This window comes from Mastomys coucha, unplaced genomic scaffold (assembly GCF_008632895.1).
Source record: "Mastomys coucha isolate ucsf_1 unplaced genomic scaffold, UCSF_Mcou_1 pScaffold18, whole genome shotgun sequence".
NCBI lineage: Eukaryota > Metazoa > Chordata > Mammalia > Rodentia > Muridae > Mastomys > Mastomys coucha.
In genome coordinates this window covers 4136467-4151568 of record NW_022196900.1, presented here as the reverse complement: position 1 = coordinate 4151568, position 15102 = coordinate 4136467, and the positions used below count along the sequence as shown (strand labels likewise).

Sequence of the window (15102 nt, the reverse complement as noted above, 5' to 3'; positions counted from 1 at the left end):
GAGAAAGTAAATAAAAAAACTAAAGCCAAGTCCTTGGAGCATCTGCAGGCCTTCTTCAGAGCTTTGTTCATTCTTATGCCGGGGCAGAGAGATCAAATATTAAAACATCTGCATGGTTGAAAGATTAAAGCTGAGAACAGTATCTTTCCCTAGCCAAAGAGAACCCATAGAAAAATGATAGAGGAACCCAGAATGTACCACAAACTAAACAAAGGCCCCAGAAAAACCTCCCATGGAGACCAGAACCAGTAGAAGGGTTTATAAAACCTTTAAATGGGGAAGCTTTAAGTATATGGCTAGCATATAAAGAACATTTAGAATGAGAGAAGGCAGCATGAAAAAAGATCTTAGACCAGTGGTTCTCAACCTTCTTAATGCTGCAACCCTTTAATATAGTTCCTCATGTGTGGTGACTCCAACCATAAAATTATTTTCATTGCTACTTCATAACTGTAATTTTGCTGCTGCTATTAATCATGATGTGAATATTTGTGCTTTCTGGTGATCTTAGGTGACCCCTATGAAAAGGTTGTCTACCCCTAAAGGGTCATGACTCACAGGTTGAGAACCACACTGTCTTAGATCTTCACTAAGGTGAAAGAAGCATTACAGATTGGATATATTCATTAAAAGATGGGTGTTCAATAGATTTCCATCATTTGGTCCTTTCAAGATCTATCTCCTTTCCTTTATGTTCCCATTGTTGAACCAAGACTGAATTCTTCCTCTTTGTAATATCTTCACTCTTATGTCTTTCTCAAAACAGTTCTAAAAGACCACATTGGGTGAATACATATGCATGTGTGTGAGACTGGGGAGTTCCTTAGGGAGCACTGAATGCTTCTCTCAGACCTGGTCTAGCACATTTTCTATACAGATCCATTCATACATACATATATACAAACACATATGGACACTTGATGGACTGTGTGTGCTTACTGCAGTAAAGGAAAGTGAGTCGTCAAAAGCATAGCTATCAAGACACAGCTGTAATTGAGTTACTGGAGCTAAGAAGTTCTGGCTTTTAAATGGCTGCCAGAAGAGTTACAGAGTTGCAGGTATCCAGAAAGATGGGACTGGAGAAGTGGCTCAGCCGGTAAAGGTGCCTCTCACCAACTGTGATGACCTGAGTTCAATCCCTGAGACTAACATTCTAGAAAGAGAGAACCAATTCCTACATGTATTCTTCCTACTCCTGTGTATGTATGTGAACACACAAACATATTCACAAAACAACCAAATAAATGCAATAATTTGTTTAAAGAAAAATGAACTAAGTTTCCAAGCACTGAGTTAGAATCTAACCTAGAACAGATAAAGTGTCTCAGCCTCACAGAAGGACAGGCTCGGCCCTGAGAGCCAATCAGTGAATATAATCTCAGAAGACCGTGAACTGAAGAATGAGTCACCACAGGGAAAAGTTAAATTTTCATGCCAGGAGCTCAGAGTTAGATATAGTCTCAGGGGAAGGCAGTGTAGAACTTACGTGGTCCAAACACACCTGATCAAAATTAACCTGTTCAGCTCAGGTATGCGTGTGTTGTTTGTATTTGTAAGGCCTTTTGTCGATTCATAAACATCTAGGCTATGAGGCAAATGGTTCCAAGTCAACAACTTGCTCATCCTTGAGAACATCAAGGACTTTGTTTTGAGCTCCTTTCCACCATGGATTTCTAGTAAAGAAAAACTGAGGCTCCCAAGAACTACTGTCAGCTGGCCTCAGGAATTCCAAACCTCTTACCAGCTGGTACTGGTGACTGTAGAGGTCGTGGCAGTTGTTGAAGATGTATTCATATGTAGAGTTCAAGCAGGCTTTCACACAGTCCTTTACCACCTGGCTGGCTCTTGGGGGGCTCTGAAGTTCTTGTACCTGCCAGTTAACAAAAGAAATATGGGCCAGGGGTCCAGCGCACCTAGGTGGGATATCCACCCCATCATCCCTGCAAATCTACTCCAGATTCACTTCTCTTTTCCAAGTCTTCAAACCTTGCCCAGTGTTGTGGTTTGAATGAAAAATATCCCCCAGAGGCTCATGTTTTGAGCATTTAGAGGTGCCGTTTGGAGAGGCTGTAGAACCTCTGGGACATGGTGTTGAGCTAGGAGCAGGCCTTTGAGGGTTAGTGTGGCCCTGCTCCTTGTTCCACTCTCTGCTTCCTGGCCCACCATGATGTAAGAAGCAGAAGAAACAAATCCCCCTGTCCTGGACTAATGAGCCCCTGTGCTGTTCACTCCTTTCCTACCACAATGGCCTGTATCCCGAGAACTGGGATCTAGGAAACCTCCTGCCTTGGAGCTGTGGCTGTCAGGTAGCCTGTCACAGTGAAGAGAAAACTCATGAACACCAGCAGCAGGTTAGCTGATGAGGAGAACTTCTAGGCTTTCCTTACTGACCTATGGATTCCATACTCCTTGAAGTAACCCAGGGGATGGCTATGTTTGGAAATGGAAACTGTAGCTTCAGGCTGCCCAACCACTCTTACTTTCCAGGTTTCTATGACCAAGTCCTCAGCCCAGCACTGACCAGCTCTGTCCACCCTTACCTTCATCCTGAAGAAAGTAATGCTGGTCAGCAAATCCACTGTAGATTTTAAATCCTGAAGCCGCTCAGGGCTTCCAGCAGGAAAGTTATTCTGTTACAAATCAAGCAAATGTGAAGAAAGGAACAGAGGAATACAAAATCTTCACTGCCAAAAGTAATGAACCCAAAATTTCCCTAGCTGCTGCCCACTGGGATTTTCTGTAGCTGGGCCACCTACATTACTGGGTTCCTTTTTTTCTTCCCTACTGAAACAGGCAGGTCCTTACCTAGTGCCAAGGTGAGTACTTCACAGCTCAGAAAGCCACACTTGTTCCCCAAACCTGCCTCCCATGAACATGTGACAGTCATACAGTCCGTCCCTGACATGCACTCTCTCTCCCTCCGCCCCTCGTTAAATGAAGCTTCTTACACTCAGTAAGTTCTTCAGAAGCCATAATTTAACTGTATATCATGGATGCAGATGAAGCCACACTATAGACCACACAGATCCAGAACTGAACTTTCAGTCAACACTGCTCTACTATGCTCTGGGGCCAGCAGATGGCAGAGTTCTGAGCACAATCTCTGAAGTGAATTCCTTAAGATTTCCCTGCAGGTCATAAATTACTCTCTTTAACATAAATTTTAGGAGGAGCTGCTGTGGACAGATGAAGGGAGAGACTGAGCTAGTCTCCACTCCATCAGTTTTAAGCCTACAGATGGTTACTAGTGCCAAAGATAACATGTAGTTATTTCTCCATTATTCACAAATGGAGGATAAGGAAAGTGGAGATAATGGGAACCCACTTTATTAAGCTGGAGGCTGCTCTAAGGTGTGTGGATTGCCTGCTGTGGAGAGGTGTGACACTTTAAGTGACAGAGGCAATGTAAGATCTAACTTAGAAGAGCTGAGAAGCTGGCCATTGTTTCAGCCTGCGCATCCCAGGTACCCACTCTCCTCCATCCATTTCCTCCTGCACCAGAAAAACCAAAATACCTAACACACTGTACTTGTCCAAGACAGGCTACTCTTCCTTCCACTAGCCAAAGATCACACCTCTCTTGGGAATTGAGAAGAGAGAAAGAGAGAGAGAGAAAAAAGAGAGAGAAAGAGACAGAGGGAAATGAAAAAGGAAAGAAAGAAAGAAAGAAAGAAAGAAAGAAAGAAAGAAAGAAAGGAGGAAAGAAAGGAGGAAAGAAAGAAAGGCAGGTAGGTTAAAAAGGAAGGAAGGGAGGAAGGAAGGAAGGAAGGGAGAAAGATGAATATGGCTAAGTAATATTTTTAAGGAAGGTAAAGATTATGTTATTATAACGTTGGATAGGATGATAAGAATGGGTTGGAAAGCCACCTGTCCACTAAAAGCAGCTGTACCTGCTACTTGTACACTGCAATGATGTCAGAAGAACTGTGGGTGTTAACGGCATTGCCCATCCAAGGGGGTATAATGACACAGACCAGTTTCCCTGCCTTTCATCTTATTGCGCAGATGTGCCTACATCTTCTGGACTGAGGTTAAGATTTCTCAGTACTCTGCCTTTAAATGAGCCCACCCCATGTCTTCACTTACCCTGTATGTAGAGAGGTCTATCCTCAGTGAGTTGTGTAGCTGGTCCAGCAGTTTTACAAATCTTTCTTTCTGAGGGTGAGAAAGAAATAATAGGAAAGAGAAGCAATCTGTTTCTGAGCCCCCTTGACTACAGTAGAAACAGAATTACTATGGACAAATCAATATAAAGGAAAATAGATGAGGTGAACCATGTTAAAATCTTTTAGCAGCATAGTCTTGAACCAGGAACCCTTTCACACTGGCATGTCTCTGGGGGAAAACAATCTGCTTTCTAAATACATGATGTGACCAGTGATCGCATCTCTCTGTTTGAGACCTTAATTCATAGTAGTCAGCAAAAGGCAATCCAAACACTTTCTCCAACTTGTTCCTGAGTCTGGGATCTCTGGACTACTCTTGGGGCATTTTTTTTTTGAGCTTTAAATAAAACATTTATTGATGATTAGAGCTTTAACAGTCTGCACACATTCTTCATACCGTATCTAGAAGATGATGGAAAACACCAAGGCACTAGAGAGCATACTAAGAAATAAGTGACATGATTGAAGAGAGCTGGGGGACTGGGTGTCCCTGGGCACGAACTGCCCCATGGGTCTAAGGCCCCTACCTACAGAGCAGGTCCAGTGAACGAAGGACACAGGGCTAGGAGGGACCTCATCCTGGGAGCCTTGTAGCAGCAGTTTCTGCTTTGCTCTTCCCAACCCTAGCAGCAGACTCTGGGGAGGCCTAAGGTGAGGGTCATCTAGCTGAGTTATCCTTGGTCTGACAAGCCCAAACTGGCTCACATGGAAGAGAGGTCTGGAATTGTCAGGGTAGGTGATGTGGGGCTCAGAGGCCGCAGAGACCAAGTATGGTCTTCAACAGTTTCTCAGAGCCATAGCCCTCAGTGTCCCCCAGGAGCCCTTCTAACTTCTTCCAGGTAGTAAGTACCTTGGAAAGGCTGTCTGTCCCTAGCCAAACCCTTAAATGAGCAGCTGTTAACCCAAAGTGGGGTTGGGGAGCCAGGCATACACATGGACAGGAGCAGTGGACACCTAACACCTGCTTCCAGCTATCTACATTTTGCTATCATGGCCTCAATCAGAGACACTCCCAAGCTCTCAAGCTCTGTCCCCTAAGGACACTTTCCCTGCACATACTAAAACATTCTGGACCTTTCTCATTCCATTGCAGGCCCTTGCCTTACCTCTAAGCCCCACTCTCCCACATCTGCATTCAGCAGAGTAAGTCCATGCCCAGTCAAAGTCTCTCTAGCTTTGGGGCCTGTGGGGAGGGGACAGGATAGAGACTCCACCTCCACCTCTTCCCTGTCACCCCGGTGCCAAGGAGCCTCTTGGGTTTCTCTGTGTAGCCCTGGATGCCCTAGAACTCACTCTATAAACCTTGAAGTGCTGAGCTCAAAGCTGTGCACCACTACTACCCTGCAATTCTGGGCATTCTTAAGAGCTTTATAGTCAGAGTCTAGAAGTGATGATGGGAGAAAAACATTTGAAAAATGGTCAGAAAGACACAAGAAGTCTCTCTTTTAACCAAGTTCCCTGTACTTTTTCTTAGTGTATATTTAATATTAAAATATTTAAATATATACTAATTTAATACTTTTCATAGAAAAAGTATCATTAAATTCGGAATCACATGCCTATAGCCTGTTAGCACATTTCCAGAATTCATTACATTGGATACATCAATAGATACTGATTAAATCAATACATAATGGGACTTGATTGGCTTAATCAGTTACATTAACTCATCTACAGAAAAACTGTATTAACAACAAAAAATTATGAGTTCCAAAGATCAGGGATCACAGATGCAGTAGACTGTGAGGATTACATAAGATTACTGATGTAATCTTATGCCTACAGAAAGAAGTTTCATGAAGGGTCATTTTATTCTGTTTATCCTGAATTTATGTCAGGTAACATTCTGAGTAATGACTGTAAGACTAAAAAACATTGTGATTCAACTTTGGTGGGCCCACAGAGCAATGTCTTTTAAAGCATAATAGTGTCATCATTCCTAGAGTCCGAGGATAGTCTATTAGTCACCTTATCTAGAAGGAAAAAGGTTGTCTTTCAAGATAGCAACTATCTGAGTATTAGGCACATTAGCCAACTCTACACAATTGGCCAGAAAACAATAAACCATCAACTGATGACAGCATTTGGATACATGTATTTCATCACACTCACACCAAAGTTGGAGGCTGCAAAACGATCTGATGCAGAGACGTTAGTGGAGGCGGTTGTGTGAGCATAATAGGCATTGATGTTGGCCAGTAAGGTGCTCATCACAGCTGGTACACCAGGACACATGTACTTGGATGACAAACATGCAAAGTGCCTGAAAAACAGAATCCTCATTCTCAAAGACTCTTCACAAATTGCAGCAGTAGCCAAGTAGGAACCCAATTAAAGTTTATGGAAGTGCAGCCAGGTCAGTTAATTCCCTCTGCTTATGCAGAATGGATTCCTGTGTGCATTGCTATGGCAACATCACCAATTGACACTTCTCCCAGTAGGCAAGAATTTCTTTTATAGGAATGCTGGTAGATTCCATAGAGAAATATTTTCCCAACAGTTTAGTGAACTCTTTGTTGACTCTTAGGGTAATCTAGGTCAGTTTGTTAGTTATGCACATTAGTACACGGGCAAAAACGTCCTATTTGCTCAGGCCTGTGATATCTGGTCCTGTGTCTTTGTCTATCCACTCATACCTTTACCCTTTCCTAACAATGATCTTGTTGGGTAAAAAGACATTCCTAAGATGCTGGCAAATAGATTCCCTTTCTAATGTATGCTTCTTTGCCTTGTGGCACAGACACACTCCACCCAGCTCAAAGAAGAAAAGTAAGAAATCACTGTACCTTATGGCTACTAAGCACATGTCTCCTATGTCCTGTGCCTGCATTAGTTACCCAAAGTATTAGTAGCTACTTCCCAGGACCCCAGGGAGCCTCACGTCATGGCTTGATATATGGACTCGATGCCATAGCGCATGGCAAATTCATCCACAATTTCCTGGGCTGTCTCATCAAAGTACACCTTCCATGCATCATCCCCTCGAGCCTCTGGGATCCAGACTCCTCCACTGCCCTGAATGTCTGTGAGGTAATGGAAAAGGTTCTGCAGAACACAGAGCAGAGAGAAAGGTGGGTTATAAGCACATCATAACTGGAAATTTCAGTAGAAAATTTTCTGTCATGTCACTGATCAGTCTTTCCAGGGAAAGAAAAGAATGGTCTGGTTCTTCAGAGCACCCAGAATAGCACAATGAGCCAAGAATAAGCAAAACAAAATGGTCCTAGATCTCCAGCCACCTGCCAACCTTACTTATGGTCAAAAGCCCACCCCTGCTTCCAGCCCTCCACTCACAAAGTGTTGCTCACCTCATGGAGACATGTATATTGTACATGGTATGGGGCTACCTTCTCCTCCCCCTTGATCTCCACACTGATTTGAAGTCGGATAGCCCCTGAGACAGCTGACTTGTCTGTTCTCTTCTCTACAAAGGAAAAGAGACTTGGGATTCAGAGCAATGAAACTATCTATAGATGGGTAATCCAAGGGGAAAAAAATGGCACCAAGCCAAGTGGCCACATATTCTACAAATAACCCTGAAGTAAGTGGGAGGACAGGAGTGGTCAGAGCCTTACAGGGATTAGGGATTAGGATGGAGACTAAAAGATCTGAAACTTGAGGGATGTCCAAGTTAGAATGAGTTTTAACCATTGCCATCCTGTTCTCCACCCCACCAATGGTCAGCACTAAAGGCAAGACAGGTCTGTTACTGGGGTATGATCTGGAGCTTGGTAATTTGGCAGATTTCTAGATCGCTCTGAATGGTCTCCAATCACAGTAACACTTTATGGTTCAGTTTCCTCACCCAGATTGTACCAAACATCCATCTCTCCACTCAGTGTTCGAACTTCAATGATAGTTTGGCCAAGGAAATCATCCGACTCTCGCTTTAGCCGCTGCTTTACTCTGGATTTGATATCATCGTCCTCATCCCACACACGTACCTTAATTCGATCAGAAGAGTTGTGGCACTCACTGTGGAAGGGGTGGGTGGAAAATTAGGTTGGGCAGACCTAGCAGCATCATTACTACCTCCAATGTCCACCCTCAAAGGGCCACCAACTGCACTTTGAAAGAGGAAGAGAAAAATTCAGCAGACAGTGGCACTCAAGTTCCAAGTGAATTAAGGCTTTCAGCCTTAGGGATGGGAAGGAAATGAGTAGTTATGGTCAATTCTGGCTTCTTATGCAGCTAACCTTATCAGCAATTCCAACTGAATGATTGATACCACAGGGCTCCAGAAAGAACTGCTAGTTCCTTCCACAGAGTCCAAGACATGAACTCATAAAGTGCTACATGACTGGTAGGCTTATATCTCCTTAGCTTCCCCCATGTACCTAATTCTGTGCTTATGAACTTCTATCATTCTTTACTGAATGGCTCTCTCTTCTGTGATGTTTCTGCTTTGGAGAAGGGAAGAAGGTCTCCCATCTTGCTTTCCTCCCCAGAGGTTGTTTTCTGGATCTTGGTCCCTCACCCCAAACCAGTACTAAGCAGAATGTGTTGCTTGTTTTCCTCCATTCTTATATATTTTCACAACAAAGATAGTTCCATTAAAATACTATACACAATGACCCTTCTACTAAAAAATAATGGATAAATCAACAATGAGCTTCTGGAGGACAGACATTCTTGGATAAACAGCATCAGGTAAAGCATCTTGCATAGGATAGAAACTAAATGAATTGTTCATCTATAATGAGTAAAAGATGATGATCATAGCCAGTTCATTTAAAAGTAGTCATATGAAAGTAGTTGGCATGAACTAGTCAGATTCTCAGACAAATAGGCACTTCCCTCAGTAACTGCTGCCTGGACTGGACAGTGATTTACCATACCCCAATCTTTTCCATGTGAGTGCTCGGGGAATCAACAGAAGCTGTTCACTATTACAGCCATCCTGCTCAGCAGATTCAGAGCCAAAGTCCTGATCTTACACCTTGGGAGTAGGGATGTGAGACAAAGCCATCTGGCAACTCCAGACTTTCATCCAAGTTCTAGGCGTTAGTGAAACAGTCGAAAGAAAAAGAGGTGAGGAAAAGGAAATGGAGGAATATGCTGGGACAGGAAAAAAGAGAAACACCTCCAGACCCAAGATTTCCATCTTCAAGCCATAATTATCCAGCTATAGGCCAAGAGCACTCTTGTCTCAATCCTGAGAAATCCTAACACTTGCTAGGCAGGCTAGGAAGCAGTTTCAGAGTGGTAGAGAGATCTTTCCAGTGCTAGAAAAAGGACTGGCTGTAAACTGACCTCATTAATACAGTGTCTGGGTAAATTACCAAAGACTGTAAGAAGAAACCCAAAGAAAGTATGGCTGTTGCCCAGTGAAGCATGTGAGAATCTCCAGTCTTTGTCCAAAGCTCCAGTCTTAGAGCTCAAGCCAAAAGAGTAAGTTGTAATACCACTTCTAAAATATGCATATATCGAGAAAGGTCAGTCATGTGTGCCATCCCCTGTGACTTACAAATGGAACTTCTCCTCCCAAACAGGATTCAAATTTCCAAAAATGGTCTTGGTGCGCTTCTTGGTTTTCCCAACTTGCACAGTCACATAAGGGTCACTGGATCCTGTCTTGTCTTTGGCTTGTAGGCCCTGGGCACAAACCACTGCAACCCAAGCATAAAGCAAAAGGTTTAGAGCACATTTATTTCAGAGTTAAGTCAGAAGCCCCCATACAGTTAATCACAGTCTCTGCAACTTAGAGAAGTCTTCCGATGCATGCGCAGCGCACCTAACCTCACTTCTCGACATCTACCCTTAGCCCCAGGCTACCAGCCTCCTCCTCAAAGCTTAACCCAAGAATCCCATCTCTGTCATTGAGTTCTTTCTAACCAATGTCTGCCTCACCCACCCTCTGATGTACACACGCTTCAGGCCCACACATCGTACCAACAAACCACTGATGACTATTTCCTAGTCTGCTTCCTGCCCCTTCCCTCTCACCCCCAGCTTTTAACAGAGTGTGCACCATCAGGCTGTTAGGACGTCCTTGTATTATGGTTCATATTGTTTGCAAGTACTTGCCTCTTCTAGCACCTAGTCTAAATGGGGAGGGATGAAGAATGACAGGAGATTCTCTCTTTCTCTCAGTTAAAGTTTCTTTCTCAACCCCTTGACATGCTTCCTTCCTCTGAAGCTTTCCCCACTGTGCAGGTATCCCTAAGCCCTCACACTTCAGCTTACTTACCAGTGATGGTGATTTTGGCTGACCACTTGGAAGTACCATCCAGGACACTCTGCTTTACTGTCTTCATCTGCTGCACATGAGCAACTTTGCCCACTGTGAACACATCCCGGATAACCTCAAAGATCTCTGGCTTATTCCGTTCTCGGATCTTCATACGGTCCTTCATAGCCATGATAATGTTCTGAGTCCGGTCCTCAGCTCCATGCTTAGAGCTCTTTTCAGCAGCCCCTGAAGGATGGCCCAGAAAGTAGAACTAAGCAACAGGCTGCCTCCCAGACCAAAGTCAAGCTGAGGAAGTGTCAGGAAGAGGCAGGAACAATGGGAGAAGCTTAAGGATACTGTGAGTTCTCTGTGAAAAGGCTGCTGCGGTCAGGTCAGAGGAGTTGAGAGTGCAATTTGAAGGGCAGAAAACCCTTGGTACTGATAGCTACACTTGGTAGGTTCATTATGCTGTTCTGTTTAGAGAAATGCTAGAAGAAGTTCCATCAAGTCTCTAAAGTCAAAATATCACCAAAGGGTGTCTCAGATAACATGGAGCAATGGTAGGTAGCCATGACTATACTGCCAATCTTATCTGCCAAGCATGACACAAATCACAAATCTAGAAGTATCACAGAACACAACTGGGGTCTGCTTATGGTCCTAGTGCTTTTAATCTCAGCAAATAGTGTAGTATGATTTAAAACTATATATCTAACCTTTGGAATCAGACCTGGGTTTAAATCTCATCGCCACACTCCTAGCTGTGTGAACCACTTTTTCTCTATGAGGAAACACAGATTCTTATTTCTTGAGATTTTTCTTTCTTTTTTTTTTTTTTTTTTTTTTTTTGAGACAGGGTCCCTCTATGTCACTATGCAGCTTTAATTGTCCTCTGTCTCCCAAGTGCTGAGTCTAAGGGCATGTTCCACCACACCTGGCAGGATTATAATACACATTCTTTCAACATAAGCAATGGTGTATACTATTCAAGCTGATATTCTGGAATCAAATGAATCCTGCAAGAGACTCTAGCTCTATAGAAGGCTATATAAAGTTCAAAGGGTTTTCCCTAAAGGAGCTTAAGAGGGTTCTGTAAGACCCACTGTTTGGAAAAGCAGTATCTCTTGATTTAGCACCTTATTTTCTAAAGAGTAGAGGCCCTTGGAATAAAGCAGAATAGAGAAATGACAAATCCGAAATAACTGCTCTTTGCTCACACTGCTTTAGAAAGGCCCTGTTGCCCCTGCTCCCCAGTCCTCATCCCATAGGCACTCACGTTGCAGGCAGTCGGCATTGAGCAAGTCCTGGCACTTCTCATGGCACTTGACTCCACACTCGCTGCAGCGCATGCCTTGACGGGCAAGGCCCCAGAGCAAACCTTCACATTCATAGCAATAGGTAGGTGTAGTGGCAGACCAGACCTCAAAGTTGTGGGGTGTGGTACACGAGATGGGGTAGATTAAGGCCTGCAGAGTTTTCTTGTACACATGAGATTTCTGAAAGACACATGCCCCATCACAGACCAATAGCTATATGACTGTATTAGACAGGACTGAGATCCTATGGGACAGTCAGGTCCATGGTTTCTTCTCTGGTAGTGGACCAACCCAGAGCCCTGCCTGGCACAGAAAAGGCCACACTAGAATGTGCTTCTAGTCATCCACTGTGTGCCCACTGTTGAGTCTGAACATTCATTTACTCTAGGGAAGAAAAGGGTATAAACTCCAAGATTAGTGGTCATAAGCTTTAATACTCCAATATGGACTCTTATTTTTTCAAATGTAGAAAACTGAGACCAGACATTATCTTGGCAACTACATACCAGAATTTTAAAATTCATAGTTAGTATGGCTACAGAGATGACCAGTCCTGAGGCCAGTAGACTTACAAATGTCCCCAGTTACTTACCAGTTCTTCATCCTTGAGAGAGGTACGTGTAGCCATAGCAGATGTAATCCCTGCTTTCCGTGACTGGACCAGTGACTGTGAAAAAGAGTTGCCTGTCAACCCGTCTGCCACAAAAGACTGGCAAGGTCCTGGGAAGGAGGCTTCAGTTTCCAAAGCTACTTGACTATAACTGACACTGTTCTATTTTTGCTGTCACTAGGCACTACCCCTGGGTAACAGGTAACAGAGATTCAGGTTAAGATGTAAAACCCTGAGTCCTCAAGGAACTGTTCTAGCAATGTTAGAACAGTACTCCCTTCAGGATATCCACCACCCAAAGGGCTCTCCTCTTTCACTATCCTTAGGGTGTCTTATCCCATAGAAATCAAAGGAAAAATGGAAAGCTTAGAATTACAGTAAGAAATAAATCATAAAAATAACACACACACACACACACACACACGTTATCAGAGTCACATATAAGAACTGCCCATGTAGACCCCTATGCCCAGGTACCCCCCTACACAGAGTCCACGGAAGATACAAAGGCCAAAAGCCCAAATAAATGGCATTTGACAGTAAAAGGGAACAGGGGAGGCTAGACAGGATGGAGAGTAAAGTTCAAGAACCGGAGCTGTCCTGTTAGCAAGGTCCTTGTATAGAGGCACCCCATGTTTCCGCCAAGCCCAAGCCCTAAAGGTGGCCCCTGGAAGACACATGACTTCATTGAGGCAGCAGACACTGGACGGGCAGATCTTATTTGCATCTAATCACAAATATAAGCTGGGAGGGGCTCAAATAATTTAGGGATGTGGACTCCTAAGAGGATGGGGAAGGGCTCTGGATGCACTCACCATAGCCTGTGTAGAGGAGAGCAAAGAAAGGAACAACATGATGTTAAAGTCCACTAAGGGCATAAAAACTTTCAGAGGCAACTGAGTGGGTCTCTCCTCCAGTTTACCACAGGGAACATGTTCTAATCACCTCTGCCTCTATCTACCAAACTGTGTCCAACCCATAGAGCTGCCTCGGGCCCAGGCTAAGTGCCCACTCTAAGGACAATTATTTCTCAAAATGAAAACAGGCAAGGGTAAAAGACAGCAGGGAAGGAAGTCATGATCCAGACTTGCTTGTGGAAAAGGAGGGCCTACCGAGAAAAGAGAAAGATGAAAGGTTAGATAGGAGATAAAGAAAATATGACATCAGAATCTACTTTCTACCAGCTAGATGAAAAACTGGCTGTACAGAAAAGAAAAAGAGAATGAGAAAGGAGGTGTGGACATGGAAGGAGATATGTAGAGAAAGAAATGATTGGGGGTGGAGAGTGACATTCCCATTCACCCAGTGAAGGAGAGAGAGACTGGTAGGAGGAAACAAGAACACTAAAAAATAAAGAGGTGGACAGGAAAACCAGAATGGACAGAAGAGGGAGAAATAAGAGTTACAGAAGTAGAACATGGGAAAGAGATGAGGGTTGAGTCTTGGTGAACCCTCATACCTTATACATGGCTCTAAGAGCTCAAAGGCCCTGGGAAAGCCTGGTCCCACTCTCTTCCCACCAACTCACAGGCTACAAAAATTCCTCACACTGATCCAACTTTAGAAAGCACAGCCAGGAATAGGAGATTTTGGTTATCCTGGAAGTCCCGAGAGCACCTTTTAACCCCTAGGCCTGAGGCAATTCAGTTGCACAAATGTTTTATCATTGCCTCTCAGTGTCTTAAGTTAACAGACACAGTCTATAGAACTTATATTTTAGGAAGAGGCTCTCATTTGGCCTCTAGAAAGGATTAAGTTCCAGATAAGCATATTACACACCAAGCTCAGTAATCTAAAGTAAGGGCTAGAGACTAGAATCAGGTTCCATTTCAGGTTATCAAAGAAGGTTGCCAAGCTATCTAGAGAAGTTAAGATGTCTGGTGTAAGACCTCTGAGTTCAGTATTGAAGGTATCTGCAAATATTCTAGACAGGAATTTGACTCATTGAAGAACTCAGGGCGCTGACTTGGGAGTAAATGAGAACTAGGCCCCACTAAAACCATCATTAAGTAACAGTAACTCTGAAATGACTGATTCTAATCCTGACAGCTTGCCAAGGCCTAGTGGGGTTTTTACCCAAAGACTACTGCCTAAGCTAAGGCCAGGGTCTTGACTCACCAGATCACTGACAAGTGGCAGTGGCTTCTTTCTTCGTAGATCTGGCATGCTGTCGATGCCATAGAGCCCTCCAGCTGGCCTAAGGAGAGAAGAGGACATCAGAATTTTAAGTCTAGCCTTGAGTTCCTGGCACCTTCTGTGTTCTTCTATCCTTACTCTCCCTCTGCTCAGAGGAGTGGTGAATTAACCTTTGAGAGGGAAGGGAAAGCAGTAAGTGAAGGGAGGAAATGCAAGGGATCTATTTGGAATCTTAGTGCCTCCCGCCATTTCAGCAAAGGTCTGAGAGCTCTTTTAACTCACTGAAACAGTTCCAAGCATTTTTGTTGATTTGAAGATACTTATACTCGAGAAGGCAAGGTGGGAGCTGGTGACCAAGAGTTCACTAGTAGACCAGTGAATGCCCCCAAAAGAGGTCTTGAATAGTCTAGGCTACAACAGAGCCCACCGGGTGTCTCTACCACAAGAGCCAGTTGCCTAGGTAAGCAAGACTACTAAGAAATGACATGTTGGAGGAGACTTCCATCTAACCATAGAGAATCATCAGTCTGTCTACGTGAGCCTTCTCACACAAAGGATCCCTATGGCTACATGAGCTCCATAACTCAGAAGAGGCTGAGGGATAGGACGGGAGACTTAGGAAGCCACAGGTGTGAGGGTAAGAGGAAACAGCAAAGGGATTCTGAGAGTCTAGATCAGTCTTAAATACCAGAGACGAATTAC

The 15102-nt window shown here is 43.9% G+C and overlaps 1 protein-coding gene across 10 annotated transcripts in view; it reads right to left on the bottom strand.

Moving 5' to 3' along the window:
- Unc13b (unc-13 homolog B) overlaps nucleotides 1–15102 on the bottom strand; it is a 211220-nt gene that overhangs the window by 16899 nt on the left and 179219 nt on the right. For 7 of the 10 annotated variants that reach the window (XM_031377182.1, XM_031377175.1, XM_031377177.1 and 4 more), the window contains 12 exons: nucleotides 14383–14461; nucleotides 12247–12321; nucleotides 11615–11834; nucleotides 10357–10584; nucleotides 9634–9775; nucleotides 7972–8141; nucleotides 7475–7590; nucleotides 7048–7211; nucleotides 6279–6429; nucleotides 4087–4155; nucleotides 2541–2630; nucleotides 1742–1870 (listed from right to left, as the gene is read on the bottom strand). In XM_031377182.1, the coding sequence (XP_031233042.1) occupies nucleotides 1742–1870; nucleotides 2541–2630; nucleotides 4087–4155; nucleotides 6279–6429; nucleotides 7048–7211; nucleotides 7475–7590; nucleotides 7972–8141; nucleotides 9634–9775; nucleotides 10357–10584; nucleotides 11615–11834; nucleotides 12247–12321; nucleotides 14383–14461 (1633 nt within the window). Of the gene's footprint in view, nucleotides 1–1741; nucleotides 1871–2540; nucleotides 2631–4086; nucleotides 4156–6278; nucleotides 6430–7047; nucleotides 7212–7474; nucleotides 7591–7971; nucleotides 8142–9633; nucleotides 9776–10356; nucleotides 10585–11614; nucleotides 11835–12246; nucleotides 12322–13079; nucleotides 13086–14382; nucleotides 14462–15102 lie in introns of all 10 variants that reach the window. The other 3 variants (XM_031377174.1, XM_031377176.1, XM_031377181.1) reach the window with 1 other exon arrangement.